This window comes from Callorhinus ursinus, unplaced genomic scaffold, assembly GCF_003265705.2.
Source record: "Callorhinus ursinus isolate GAN/ISIS: 27379988/994484 unplaced genomic scaffold, GSC_fseal_2.0 scaffold82, whole genome shotgun sequence".
NCBI classification, from domain to species: Eukaryota; Metazoa; Chordata; class Mammalia; order Carnivora; family Otariidae; genus Callorhinus; species Callorhinus ursinus.
Genome location: NW_027397144.1, coordinates 2372112 through 2385913, shown reverse-complemented (window position 1 = coordinate 2385913; position 13802 = coordinate 2372112). Strand labels below are relative to the sequence as shown.

At 59.0% G+C, this 13802-nt stretch overlaps 1 protein-coding gene and 1 long non-coding RNA gene across 13 annotated transcripts in view; one reads left to right on the top strand and one right to left on the bottom strand.

The window, feature by feature from the left end:
- The window catches only part of NFIX (nuclear factor I X), a 94565-nt gene that overhangs the window by 5822 nt on the left and 74941 nt on the right, over nt 1–13802 (bottom strand). For 6 of the 11 annotated variants that reach the window (XM_025862995.2, XM_073887719.1, XM_073887716.1 and 3 more), the window contains exons 6-9: nt 12971–13107; nt 9975–10097; nt 7606–7781; nt 1588–2151 (exon numbers count right to left, since the gene is read on the bottom strand). In XM_025862995.2, coding sequence (XP_025718780.2) covers nt 1603–2151; nt 7606–7781; nt 9975–10097; nt 12971–13107 — 985 coding nt within the window. In that variant the 3' untranslated portion in view covers nt 1588–1602. Of the gene's footprint in view, nt 1–1587; nt 2152–7605; nt 7782–9974; nt 10098–12970; nt 13108–13802 lie in introns of those variants that run through there. The other 5 variants (XM_073887720.1, XM_073887722.1, XM_073887717.1 and 2 more) reach the window with 4 other exon arrangements.
- LOC112816486 (uncharacterized) lies at nt 2394–12979 on the top strand. Of its 2 annotated transcripts, XR_012376727.1 has the most exons (4): nt 2394–2524; nt 5845–5967; nt 11625–11719; nt 12681–12979. It is a non-coding gene; the product is annotated as an uncharacterized lncRNA (long non-coding RNA). The 2 variants fall into 2 exon arrangements; XR_003206183.2 differs by lacking the exons at nt 2394–2524; nt 5845–5967 and adding an exon at nt 11322–11471.

The following is a 13802-nucleotide window of genomic DNA, read 5'->3' as shown; positions in this document are numbered from 1 at the left end:
CCATGCTGCCAGGGCTTAGGCTGGCAGTGGGAAGGACAGGCCGGAGGGGTCCCATCATCCTCTCACTGACCAGGAGCACACACTGTCCCCCACCCCCAACGCTCCACCTCAGCCAGGTGTCCTCTCTCCTGGTCCAGGTGACGGAGGGGCCCTGGAGGCTTTAGCTGAGGTCCCATAGACCCTGTCCCCAAACCAGGCACTGAGTAGGACTGAGGATAGCCCTCGGTGAAGCGAGGCACCCTTGCTTTCCCACGGACTCTCTTGGGTCTGGGAAGAGGGAGCCTGGGAGGGTGGGAGGCTGGGAGCTCTGCCGGACCGGCCCCACCCTGCTCAGGGAAGGCCGGCTCAGCCAGGCCACCTCTCCGACCAGGGCACCTGGTTGGGTGCTGCATCATGTAACCACGCTGGGCAGTCCCAAGGATGGGGCTGATGGCTCAGGGACCTTGAAGGGGCCCAACGGAGGGCTGAGTCGGGAGGGACAGGGTCAGAGAGAGGAGCTGGCTGCCAGCTCGGGCCCAAAGGTGGCAAGGCTCAGGCCCAGCAAGGCATCCTCCTCTGATGGATGAGCCGGTTGCTGTGGTCCTGCAGGTCCCAGGGCCTGAGATGGGCCACGGCACAGGAGGAGGAGGAGGGCGCTGGAGGGCCCGGCAGAGCCCTAGGGCTTGTTGTTCTGGAGCCTGAGGGGGCAAATGGGCAGCCAAACACCCCTGAGCTCTTCTCAGGTTTTCTGGCTGGAACTCTATGGGAGGGAATGGGTCCTGCACCCCCAGTAGGGAGGATGTCCCCAGAAGGGACAAGGGTGTCACAGGATGCCGGGGATCCCCACCACACACACCCTCTACCAGATACACCCCAGGGACTGTGTGCTCGCCAGATTCTGTCCAGGGCGCCCCCCAGCCACCCTGCAGCCTGGCGCCTCCTCCCCCACCCTGCCCACCTCCAATGACCATGACCATGACTTCGTGTCTTATGGCGGATGCAGATGGGAAGATGGCATGGAGAGGATGGAGAGGGGAAAAGAACTCAAACCATGAGAAAGAAGGCAACAGAGAGCGCGAGACGGAGAGAAGTGAGATGGGCCGCCCCCCCCACTGCTGACCAGGGAGCCCCGGCCTGTGGCCTGCCAGCCCCCAGAGCGCCCGAAGCGCTGCCCGCCCCCTGCCCACAGACGGCACGCCGCCCACCCTCCGCCTCTCCTGTCCTTCACACGTCGGGTCTACCTTGGGCCTCTCAACTCAGATTTTTTTTTTCCCTTTAACAAAAATTGTCATTGGTTAGAGAAAGAGAGAGAGAGAGAGAGAGAGAGAGAAAGCGATGAAGTAAGCCGAGGCCCAGAGCCCTCCCTTGTCCTTGGAACATTCAACCTGGGGGAGGGAGGGGGATGGGAGGAGGAAAAAAAAAAGAAAAAAAAAAGAGGAACAACGAGAAACCAAATGTGAGACTGAAGGGGAGGAGGTCAGGGGCCAGCCTGCTGTACAGTTAGAGGCCCAAGGGCCCTGGAATGGAGGTGAGGGGGCAAGGCCAAAAGGGGATGGTGGTGGCGTCGCCTTGTGGTTACATTTAATTTTTTTGGTGTAGCGGGGCACAACGAAACAACAAAAATCAAAAAACAAAAAAACGAAAAATGAAAAAAACAGCAATCAGGCATGAAGATGGCATGGCTGTGCCTCCCCACCCCCCTCCCACCCTGGCCAGCACCCCTGGCCTGCGTGCCCCACTGTGCTCCCCCTCCCGCCCCCGGGAGGGGCCTGGGCCAGGGGCCCCCGGCTGGGAGCAGCGGGTGGGCAGGGGGGCTCGTGGGGTGCTGGCTGGTGCAACTGAGGCCCAGGAGGCCATGACTGGGGGGCTCAGCTCTGCTCTTGTCCGGGTGGGAGGCTCCATGGCGCTTTGGGTTGGGGGGCTTTGGCGGTGGGCGGGGCAGGGGTTTTTCTTTTTGCCGTGGAGACTGTTTAGATGGGCCAGGGATGCTGGGCGTTGTGGTTTCGGTTTCATCGTCCACTTACAAGGTGATGGAGGAGTCAAGGCGGCGCCGTCTGGGGCAGTGCTGGTGGATTTGGAATCAGGCATAGGAAGGGGCACAGGTCTGGCCACTGGAGGCGGCGGCGGTAGCAAAAATGACCCCGGGACTTTGCCCTGGCCGCTACCGTTGGGCTGCGAACAACATAAATAGAGTGACGCATGAAGGCACATCCCACACAGACACACGCTCCCCTGCGCGGCCACGCCAGCTCGCTCCTGAGAGCGGGCGCTCCCGGTAGAAGATGCAGGATGGGCTCGTCTCCTCCGGGGCACAGGGTGGGTGAGGGTGTGAGGCTTCTATTTGGTCTCTCAGGTGTTTCTCTCTTTTTTTTTTTTTTTTTTTTGTGGTCCTCTTTTGAAGTTGTGGGAGGGACGAAAGGGGGTGTCCGACGAGTGGTTTGTATTTTTCTTAGGGAACATGTTTTAGGTACCAAAACATGCCATCTAGCCATATAAGCAGCGCACCTAGAACGCTCATGCTCTTGAAGACCTTCTGCCTCAGCAGGTAAGATGTGCCAGCTCACCCCCCACTGTCCCCGGAAAACACACGCATGCCTCCCCTCTGGGGGCCCCTGGGGTGGGGCCAGCTGACCCACCCAAGGACTACAGGCCCCTCGGCGTCTACCCCACATCACAGCCTAGGGAGACGCCAGGTACTGGGGGGCTTGCCCTTGACTCCGGCAGCCTGAAGATCGTGGGTGCTGGCCCATTTTCTACAGAACAGCCCAAGAGGAAAATCCATCGCTGCTGGCTCCAGTTCCCACGAGGCTCTTCGAGAGGACTTCCCTGTACAGTGCCCTCGGAAGCCTGGGATGCCTGGTCGCCAGATCCATTCCTCAGCTTTATTCCCTCTTGTGCCTCAAACTCAAGTTTTCTCCCCAAGCCCCGTGTATGCCTTGCATGCAACAGCCTTTGGGATTCAGGGCACGCAGGCACCACAGGGAGGGGCAGAGGTCCCTGGCCTCTTGCAGGCACAGCTTCCCTGGAGAGGCCTCCCTGGAGCTCTGGGCAGTGCTCTCAATGACCACCGACAGCCTGGGCTTAGGTTGGGTGGGCCAGAGCTGAGTCCTAAACGGTCCCCTCTCTCAAGGGGCAGAGCTCTGCCCCACCCCGAGCCACCCAGGTGCAAGGCTTTGGGAGGCTCCTGTGCTGCTCCTTCTATTGCTGGGTGAGCCAGCCCAACCTCTATCCTCGCTGGTTCCCCCTGGATTAGGACAAGACTCCCAAGGGGTCTCCCCTGTGCTAACAGTGCACTCCTTAGCTCAGTGTCTCAGCGCCTGGCTCTGTACCGGGTACTTCACTCAGGTGGTGTCCAATCCTCCAACCCTGTAAGGCAGCAGGTTTCGCCTGGGGTGGGGGGGGGGGGGGGTGGATTCTGTCCCCGGCAGGGGGCATTAACAATGTCTGGAGACATGTTGGGTAGCACCACTTCCAGGGGTGCTGCCGGTGTCTTGGGGGGTGGAGGCCGGGGATGCTGCTACACACCCCACAATGCACGAGATGGCCCCCAGGATAAAGGCCCAACAACCCAAAGGTTAACAGTGCCGTGGCTGGGAAACCCTGATGCAAAGGAAGCTTGATTCTCCCCCTTTCACAACTGGGGAAACTGAGGCTCTGTGCAGCTGAGTGGTTTATCCAAAGTCACCCAGCGGTAACTGATGAGGCCTGAAATTCACAACCATGTCTCTCTCACTCCAGGGACCCTGTGGATTTTTTCCAGCGGGCTCATCCTAACCCTCTTTTCCAAATCCAAAGGTGCTCAGGCTTTTCCCCTCCCACTCCACAGCTCTGACTGCGTGTAACATAAAATATGAGCCCCCCGGTTGGGCATTCAAGGCCCCTAGGGTGGAGCCCAGATGGGGTCCTCCACCACCCATGCCCCTACACTCACCTCCTTCCAAGTACTCCCCATTGCAAACCAACTGGGGTGTCCAGAACACAGCCTAAGCAGTTGAGGGCTACACACGCGCTCACTGCAGAACCTTCTTGTCTACAACACTCCTTCCCACACTCCTTAAGGCCTGCTCAGAAAACACCATCCCCAACTTGGGACCAGCCAGATACCCTAAATCACCATCCATCTCTCTCTGCCTTTTTTTTTTCCCTCGGATGCTCATGACCTTCACCCTAGCCTTTGAAGCAGGCTGCCTCCCAGGCTCCCCAGCAAGCCTGGGGACGGCCACCTCCGTGTGGCCCAGGCGTGCAGCATTCAAGTCCCACTGACTGCGCTGAATCGACCAGTCCATCCTGCTGCACTTTCAAATCATCGAGCCCCATGTCTGACCCGTGCAGGCCACAACCTTCTGAGCTCTGGCCGTCCCTCCCCCACCACCCTTCACCTCTAAAGACCAGCACCTAGGTCTGACATTGTCCTTCCAAACGGTTTCCTTGATTTGCTCTTTCCTGCCCACTCAGAGGTCCCCTGACAAAAGCAAGTAGGGGCTGCTGATCCCCGTTTGTGTCCTGGGCTGGAGACCCTTTGTGCCAGGTGTCCTTTCAGAAACAGGCAACTGCCTCCCCTCATGTCTGCGGCCTATCTGGTGCCTAGCTTGTTCTTCCATCAGGGCAGGAAACGGGAGTCTCGAGAGATCACAGCCTCACTCCTTTATTCCAGGCCATCCTGAGCTTGGGCCCCCCCCAAGGGGCTGGGACACAGAGCCTTCCAGGTAGCCCTTTGCGCCCACAGGGTGGCCAGTGCCTTCTTCTAGTCCTCAAGACCCTGTCTCCCTTCAGGAGGACCTAAATCATGCATCACACTTGATGAAGCCAATCCCAGCTCGACATGGCCAGACATCGAAAACGGCTGATTTACAACATTTAGTTTCTGGAAACTACTTCCAACCAGGCTAAGATATCTCAGCTCTGATCGGGGTACAAGTTGAGGTTTTAAAAAATCTCGAGGTCTTGTGATTTTGCGGTGCCTTGAAACCTCATGAGTTAAAAGCTAGAAGGAACCTGGAGACCGGGATAGCTCTTCCCTTCGACAGACAGGTGAAGACGCAGGCCTGGCCGCTCCGGCGTTGGTGTTTGAGGCTGACCTACAGCCAGTCTTCCTGCCTCGCGGAGTCACGCTCTCCCATCGGGCCCTGTGACTTCTCCATCGCGTTCACTGGGCGGTCTCTTCTCTCTGCCAGAAATACAGCTAACCAGGCATCCTCCTTCGGCCCTTTGCGTCTCCTCTGAGTGGTGTGTCCATTTGGCCTTGGCCTTTACTGATTTGGCTCTTCTCAATTAGGGCCTCATGCTGTGGTCCAAGGATGAGCACAGGGGTGGTGCCTGGGAACCCTTTTGCAAATTGTAAAAATTTTGTACGCTTATTTTTTTTTCTGCAAAGATGATCTGTAACTTCACATTCTCAAAGAGGTTAGGAATTCACTCCTTTACGCTTTAGATCAATGGTTCTCAAAGTGGGTCACCCGACCAGAAACAGCATCACCTGGGAACTTGGGGAGAAATGTAGATTCTCGGCCCCACCCCAGGCCTGCTGAATCAGAATCAGGTGAGGCCCAGGCACCTGTGTGTTATTGAGCCTTTCCGGTGACTCGTGCATGCTAAGACTGAGAACCACTGCACTGGAGGTAGCCACGGAACCAGAGCAGCCTGGTACTGCCATTCCCTGTCACCAGGACAGCTGTGGAGCCTGGGGCCTCTGGCTCACTCCTCCTCCAGCGCCTGCTGCCGAGCCCCAGGGAGAGGCTCACTGAAGACACCCCCCCCCTCCTCTCTGGGCATAGCAGGCCACAAGAGGAAACCCAGAGAGACTGCTCCCCAGCGGGGCTAGGCTCTCTGATTAACCAGAGTGACTGTTTGCCCTCCTGTCTGCAGTGTTTTATCCATCTGCCTTCTGGACCAGACGAGCCCTTAATCTTGAACGGTCAAGTCAAGGAGAGGCTCAGGACCCAGCCATCATCAGGATGCTTAAGGATGGATTGAACCATATTCCTGAGGGTGAGTTAGGTTTGCCTCTTTGGGCTAAACTGGTCCCTCAGGTCAGTCTCATTTTGGTTCCAAACCCCAGCTGCCTCTGTGGGTGAGAAGGCAGGCAAGGTGGAGTTCCTGGACTCTCTGATCCATATTCCAGACCCAGGGCCCTTGGGCGCTGGGACATGGGCTGGTAGCTCCCGTAGACTCTGCTGGCATCTCTGAAGGAGGCGTAGTAGCTTTTGGGGGTCACAGCCACTTCTCCCTCCATGCCCCTAAAAGTGGACAGAGCTTGTCCAGAGAGGTGGGCAAGGCTCTGAGTGTGCTAAGGAGCTGCAGAGCCAGCCAAGAGAAAACCTCACAGGGAAAAGGGGAGAAGGAAACGAGGAAAGCAGAAGGAGGGGGGACAGGAGAGAGGGAAGACGACCAGCTTCCGTCCTGGACAGCAAGAGTGAGGAGGCTGAGCCGCAGCCCGGCCCCAAATCAACACGCCAGCACTTAGCAAATGCCCCTGTGTACAGGCCGCCCTGAGGCAGCACTGGGCTGCGGGGCCAAGGGCCGCCCACGGCTCTCCCTGGGACACCTCTGGCACGGGCTCCCGAACGCCTTTCCCCACCACGGCCCTTTGAGCGTCCTTCCCACCTGACCTCTCACAACGGGTTTCCAGGCTGGACCAGCTGCGGGGAGAGGGGCTGGGCCTTCTCACGGTGCAGTGTGCTGCTGGGACTCTACAGCCTTCCCAGGGGTCTAGGGACCACTGTGTCCCAACCTGGAGTGCTCCCAGGGACTAAGGGAGGACCCCTGTCTCACTGAAGGGTCACCTCTGGCCCACCCCTGTCTGGGATAAGCGCTTTGCTGAGTGGCCTATGTTTCTGCTTGTCAGTGACTGGGCCCTAGGGCCTGCTGACGGAGAAGGGCGGTGGGTGACAGAGCTCCATGGGCAACCAGCATCTCCCCTAGGCTGAGGAGCAGAAGGGCTTTGCTCCAGAACAATAACTGAGTGGGGAACCTCTTGCTAAGAGTTCTGCCAACAGGAGACGCCACAACAACTGTTGGAAGGAGGGAGGGCCTTTCCTCTACCCAGGGCTTCTCACCAGGAAATGATGATGCCCCTAGGGCACACATTCTTGATCATCAGGACTGGGAGCGGGTGATGCAGCTGGCATTAAGGGGGCGGGGGGGGGGCCCGCGGATGCTGCTCAGTACCCCACAGTGCACGGGACGGCCCCACAGAACAGAGAATGAACAGCCCAGACGTCAATAGTGCCAAGGCTAGGAACCCTTGGTCTAGAATCTACACAATCCTTGTAGCTCTGAGGTTTTAAGAGGGGTGTTACGAGGTAAGGAGTCCAGGCTGGGTTGGAAAGATCACGGGTACACTCTTACTGGGGGCACAGAGACCAAGGGGAGGGCAAGGAGCTCAAGCAAAGCAGGCCCAGCCACTGCCCCCGCCCCCAACTCTGGACTGTGACAGACAGGCCCTGGCATTACACACAGACCCCTACCCCCAGATCCAGAAGATGGAGGTGTCTGGCACTACCGACTCTCTGCTGCTCCAGCCCCAGGAGGGCTCCCGGCTTTCGGACCCTCTCCCTGTGAGCCCCGAGACAGACGGACGGATGCAGAGATGAGCTGTGGCAGGGCTCCTGGGGCCTCTGGACTCACCTGTCCGGCGGCCTGGCCTGAGCCGTCCGAGCACACGAACTGCACAAACTCCTTCAGCGAGTCCTGCCCGTGGTGGTGGTGGTAGCGGATGGTCGGGTGCGTGAAGTACGGGCTCGACTGCTGGATGATGGATGTGGAGGGGAAGTGCAGCGCTGATGCTGTGGCCCGGGGACTCCCTGCGTGCACGTGGGCAGGAAGAAGAGGGCATCAGGGCTTAGCAGGTAGAGGGGGGCGCGATGGAAGATGGGGCGGGGGGGGGGGATTGCTGGTCAGACAAAGCACTGAGGAACCAGACGAAAAGGGAGAATGGGGTAAGGTCAGGGCCAGGACCAGGGTGAGAAGAGTGCAGCACCAGCCTCTGGCGAGGAAGTTAAGGCGGTGCCAGATGATTCGGCAATCGAGGTAAGTAATATCTCAATGCAGTGTTTTTAAAAAAGCCGAACTGGCGGAGCGCCTGGGCGGCTCAGCCGGTGAAGCATCAGACTCTCAATTTTGGCTCAGGTCATGACCTCAGGGTTGTGATCGCAGGGTTGTGACATGGAGCGAGTGCCATGCCCGGCTCTGCGCTCAGCGAGGAGTCTGCTAGACATTCTCTCTCTCTCTCCCTCGGCCCCTCCCCGCCAAAACAAACAAATAAATCTTTTTTTTTTTTTTAACACTTTTTAAAATAAAAAGTCCAGTTGGCAAACTAGGGCTGGTCAGCTACCTGCTTGTCTTTGTAATAAAGTCTGATTAGAAGCAGGGCTGGAGCTAGGGTGACATGAACAAGGCAAGGTCCGGCAAACGCAAGGCCAGTCCCCTCTTTTGTTTAAAACGTTGATAGCCGCTATTCCTTGTATATTTTTTTGCAATCGTTTCAATTTTTAAAAAAATATTACATTAAATGTTATTTGTCTTGATGGCTAAGATCTTGGCGCCTCCTGACACTCTGCATTGTGGTGTCAATGCAGACTGTCACTGCCTTCACCCTGATCCAGGGCCTAGGTGCGAGTCTGGGGGAGGGACGGAGGAGGCCAAGGACTCCCAGGCTCTGGCTAGAGACAGAGCCGCTTGCCTGTGCAGGACAAGCCCTTGCAGTGCATACACCCGGCCCCTGCACGCACATGACCGTGCCTCTGGCCGCTGCTGCCCAGGCCCTGTTCCTGCGTGCTCAGCCCCACGGTCCTTGCACGCGCATCCTCCCCACACACAGCTCCCACCCCAGCACAGGCCCCAGCTCTTCCCTGGGCCCAGTCCTCCCCCTCCAGTCTGTTTCCAATCAGCTCGCTCTTGCTCTCAGTTTCATTAGGGGGCTGAGCAAACTTGGCTTCTCTCTGGAGTTCATAAAAGCTGAGCTGAGCTGGGCCTGCCGCCCTCCCGCTGCCTGCACACAGGCCTGGGGTCCCCGCCCCCACCTCGTGGCCACCACACCCTGCCCCAGTGCAGGCTGCCTCTGGGCTCTCAGCCAGGAGGCCCCGAGGAGGAGGCTGGGAGGGTAAACCGCACTCTTCTCCGTGTCCTACAGAAGGGCCCGCAAGACAGCAGGCGGGTGGACACAGGGCAGTGTCCAGAAAAAAGTCCAGGCCTCTTTCTGCCAGAAGGGTATCAAGGCGGGGAGAAAGCAAATGAGGAAGCAGGGAGGCTGAGGACTCAGTTCCCACAACTTCCTGCCGGATTCCATCCCCTCAGGAACGCTGAGCTGTCCCTACTCCCCCCACCCCCACCGAGCACCCTCTCCCGAGACAGAAGCAAGAGAGCCCCCCAAGGCAGTGGGCTTGCTCCTTTCCCTGGAGAACAACCCAGGTGCTACGAGCCCCTTGGCCTAGCCCTTCACTTTCGGAAAAGGGCAGGGAGGGCCTGAGAAGGGGGCCTGGGCTCCCCTGAGTGCTCTTGTCAATCTGTGCCCCACAGCGCCCCAAGTTGGCGCTGGGAAACCAGAACCTGGGCTCAGCCAGGAGCCCAGAGAGAAGAGGTGAAAGGAGGACAGAGGGAGCAGCCTGTACTTTCCCGCCCACGGCCGGCAGGAGGAAAGGAGAGTGGGCAGCAGCGGGTCTGGGGCCTCCGCCGTCACAGGCAGGTGGGAGAGGGCCTTGGGACGGGCCGGTGCTGCACAGCACACACATGCGCGCACACACGCACGCACCGACGCACAGACATGCACATGGGGAGTGAGAAGCAAGTGGGAGGGTGCTCGGGAACAGGGTGAGGAGGGGCTGCCTCGGAGGGAGGGCCCATTCCCATGCCCACCCTCCGCCAGACCTCGGCCTACTCAGAGAGCTTGCAGCTGTCACTCCGGGGCTGGAGCCCCGGCTCCTTCACCTGGCCAGCTGCCCCTCAGTGCTCCACCGCCTCCCCCACTGCCTCCCTCCAAGCCCCCCCCCATTTCTCACCTGGTCTGACTCCAGCAAGCACAGGCAGCGGGTGGTGAGTGAAAGCCATGCGCGGGGAGCTGCCCTGAGAGGAGAGGGCACTGCAGAAGTCCAGCTTTCCTGACTTCTTTAGAGAAGCCGGGCCTGGGGGGAGGAATCAGCAACACAGGGCAGGTTTAGCTGGGCCGGGGCGAGAGCAAGGGAAGGCGGGAAGCCAGCAGCTAGCTCCTTCTCTCCTCAGGCCCCCTCCCGGCTACCCCTTCCCCACCACACTCCCTTCCTGTCTCCTTTGCCCCATTCCAGCTCTGGTTCTCAGGCCCGGCATGCCGACGGGCCAGCTACAGGTGCTCTGATCGGAGAGAAAAACGAGACCCTTGGGTGCGCTGGGTAGGAGATGAGCAAGGGGGCCCATCTTGCTCCCTGATGAGCAGATAAGGAGCTCATAGGGCACAGGTTGAAAAGGTGGGATGCAGGGGCAGGGGGCGGGGAAGGTGTGCAGGAGGAGCCCTGGGGAGACAGCTTCAGAGTGATGGGGGACCCGGAAGAGGGATGGGTTGGGGTCTGCTCTGTGGGGCCCTGGACTGGGGGAGGCTCTGGTAGGAAGAAACCACCGATCCTCAGGAGGGACCACAGGGGTGATACAACACCCGACAAGAGAGTTGGGAAGGGGCTGGAGGACCTGGGCGGGCACTGGGGGCAGTGCGGGACAGGAAAGGACTCCCCTGCCAGGGGATCCAGAGGCTGGGCAGCTGTAGGATGGGTCATTTCGGGGCTTTGCTCTTCTCCTGGTGCCAGAGATGGGGTGGCATTCAGTGGGAGACAGGGGCACAGAGAACACCCCGTTGCAGCTCTGCCTGAAGGATCCCGATGCTGCCAACCAAGGTCATCTCTGTGCCAGGCGGTCATGATGTCCAGGTGATGCTCTGACACAGCAGGGCCCCTGGGCCAGGTCCTCCAGGGGAACTTGTCTCCTGTCCTGGGCTGAGCCTGGAGAAGGCCGTGCCCAGGACGGGAGGGCTAAGATGGAGTGGTGGAGATCTGCAGAGCTGCCATCTTTCGGGCATAGAATCAGTCTGAGCAGGGGGGTGGGGGTGGGGGCTGCAGTCTTAACAGCAGAGGGAAGCGGTGGGGGAGGGGCGAACTCCCAGCCGCCAGCAGAGGTGTTATCTGGCAGCAGCTGTGTGCCACCTGATAGCTGGCACAGTGCGGGGGTGGGGAGCACCCCCACCAGCTGTGCACAGCTGTCCCCGTGGCCGCACAGCACCTCCCCAGCTGTTCCCTGTCCTGCAGCTGGGCTGCTTAATTGGCGATTTGTCGCAGCGCGGGGAAACAACACCGCGGGGGGGGGGTGGGTCCGGAGGAAAAGAAGGGAAAGCAAGGGAGCTGAGGGTGCTGCAGGAGGATGTTGGGGGCCGTGCATGGCAGGACAGCTGGAAGGAGCAGAAATGACAGGCACTGGAGCAGACAGCTGAGAATAAAGAGTGGGAGCCAGAGAGGGGACAGCTCTTTGAGCACCAGGTCAGGGCAGAGGGACCTGGGGGCTGAGCCCCAGGAGACAGCGATGGATGTGGCTCTCAAGGCACTTGAGTCCTTGAGGGACAGTCACTTAACTGAGGCCCTGGCTGCGGAGTCTTCAGGGCATTTTCAACCCCTTCTCTCTCCCTCCCAGAGGGAAGTATCTGGGCTGTGTCGACCCAGGTCCCTGTTTGCCACATGAAACCCTGGGAGAGACACCCGAAGACTCGCCGGAGAGCTGTCTCACAGAGGTGAGCTTTGCTCTTGGTCTGGAGCCCACTCCCCAGGCCCAAGGTCTGGAGACGAGCCCTCCTCCCCTCCTCCCAGGGAGCCAAGAGCAGAGAGCTTGTGCAAACTCCATCTGGGCCACAGGAAAGCAGGAGCGCCTCCCCACCCTTCTGCCTTGCTTTTCGCCCAGCCCCTGCCCCGACCCATCCACTTGGCCCATCTCTGTAGAGGCACATCTGGAAAACACCAGGCAAAGCGACATCAGGTCAGGCCTTCCTCTTCCTGCCTCAAGAGCAAAGCTCCTGTTCCCAGGCCTGACCAGAGCAGACATGCCCCGTGTACAACCCCCACACACGGGTCTACACTCCCTGGCTCCAAGACACTCGCACCTCAAGGACACACACAGGTTATACCACCAGTGTGTCAGGCAGAAGTATCCCGCAGCCAGCCTCCTCACACATACATCGTGCACGGACACACGCACAAGCGCGGGCACACACGCGTCCTCTCCTTCCTTTGCTTCGGGGTTCTCTGGGTCTGCTCATGCCTCCAGTCAGGACTGGAAGTGAAGGTGGGTGGGTTCACCGAGAAAGGGGTGGTTGGAGGGTACTGGGAGGACTGGCCACGCTTCCCTTAGACCTTCACCCTTCCCTAGCTTTCCTGCTTGATTGGAAAAATGATTCTGGTCATTCTTTACTAGGCGCCGCTCCTCTCTGTGATGCTGGGCCCTTCAGACCAGTGGTTCTCAAGATGATTCTGTTCTCCTCTCCCCTATGCTGGGGTATATTCAGCAATGTCTAGGGACATTTTTGGTCATTATACTTTGGGGAGGAGTGGGGAGTTACTACTGGCTGGTGCATGGAGGCCAGGGTTGCTGCTCAATGCCCTACAGTGCATAGGATGGCCCCACCCCAGAGAATGATGTGGCCCCAAATGTCCATGGCACCCAGACTGAGAAACTGCTTTAAACCATGAGGACCACAGAGCTGGGGCAACTTCTCCAGGGAAAGGAGACCACGAAGAGCTCGGTGCCTGGGGCCTCTGCTTTCCTTCCACCACACCCATGGGCTCTGCTGCCCACATAGGGACAGCCCAGCTCCTCGCCTCCACTCCTTCCTTCGGCCTGGTCTGCCCTCCTCTGGAAGATCAAGACGCAAGAAGACAGGTAGTGCCACCCCACAGCAGGGGAACCGGAGGGAGGCTCGCCAGGTAAACCAAGAGGGAAGAAGAGGCTCCAGCCGCCCCGCTCTGGGTGGGCCCTGCAGCATCCATACCTGCGTCCACATCGTTGGGCCACCCACTGGACTGGCTGCTGCCGGCTGCTGGGGAGCGGCCTGTACCAGGATAGAAGACATCATCCACAGGGCTCTCCATCTCGCTGTCATCGATGGACTTGGGGCGCTTGGTGGTGCTGGGGAAGACGAGAGGGATCAGGTAGGCCAGAGGAAGATGGAGGTACAGCTCCTCAAACTGAGAGAGGCCGCACTGATGACCCGTCGTGTGGGGAGCAGGTGCCTGATGACAGCAGCACCCCCAGGCACTCACTACGTGTCCACCCCTAAGACTAGACTGGTCCCGGAGTCCCTCGGGGCCCAGCCCACCTGCTCCTGCTCCTTGAGCCCCTTCTCAGGCCACAACACCCTCATCCACTGAGCTGCCCAGGTCAAAGAGGGGGCAAAAGCCTCCTCCACTGCTTCCCTGGCCACTTGCCAGGGACAAAAATCCCAAAGGGTGCCACAAAACTCAGACATCAAGATACTATGTTATATTAAAACAGTACTAATATGAAGCTATTATGGTATTATAACGTAATATTTTAACAAATCGAAATGAATGCCGAAAACCTCACAATGAACCAAAAGTCTAAGTTTTTTAAAAAAAGCACAGGATCCCTCCCTGTCCTGAACAATTGGCCCTGACTAGGGCTGAATGTACCCACCTCCCAAACACCTCTCGATTCGGTCCCACCCTCTCACCCCACTCACCCACCCAGCTCGGGCCCTCCTCTACTCCAGCCTCCAACTGGCCGTCAGTCCTGCCCATACATGCTGCTGCGAGGGGCACTTTCTGGAGCACATATCCCCCAGCATCTCCTGCTTCAAACCC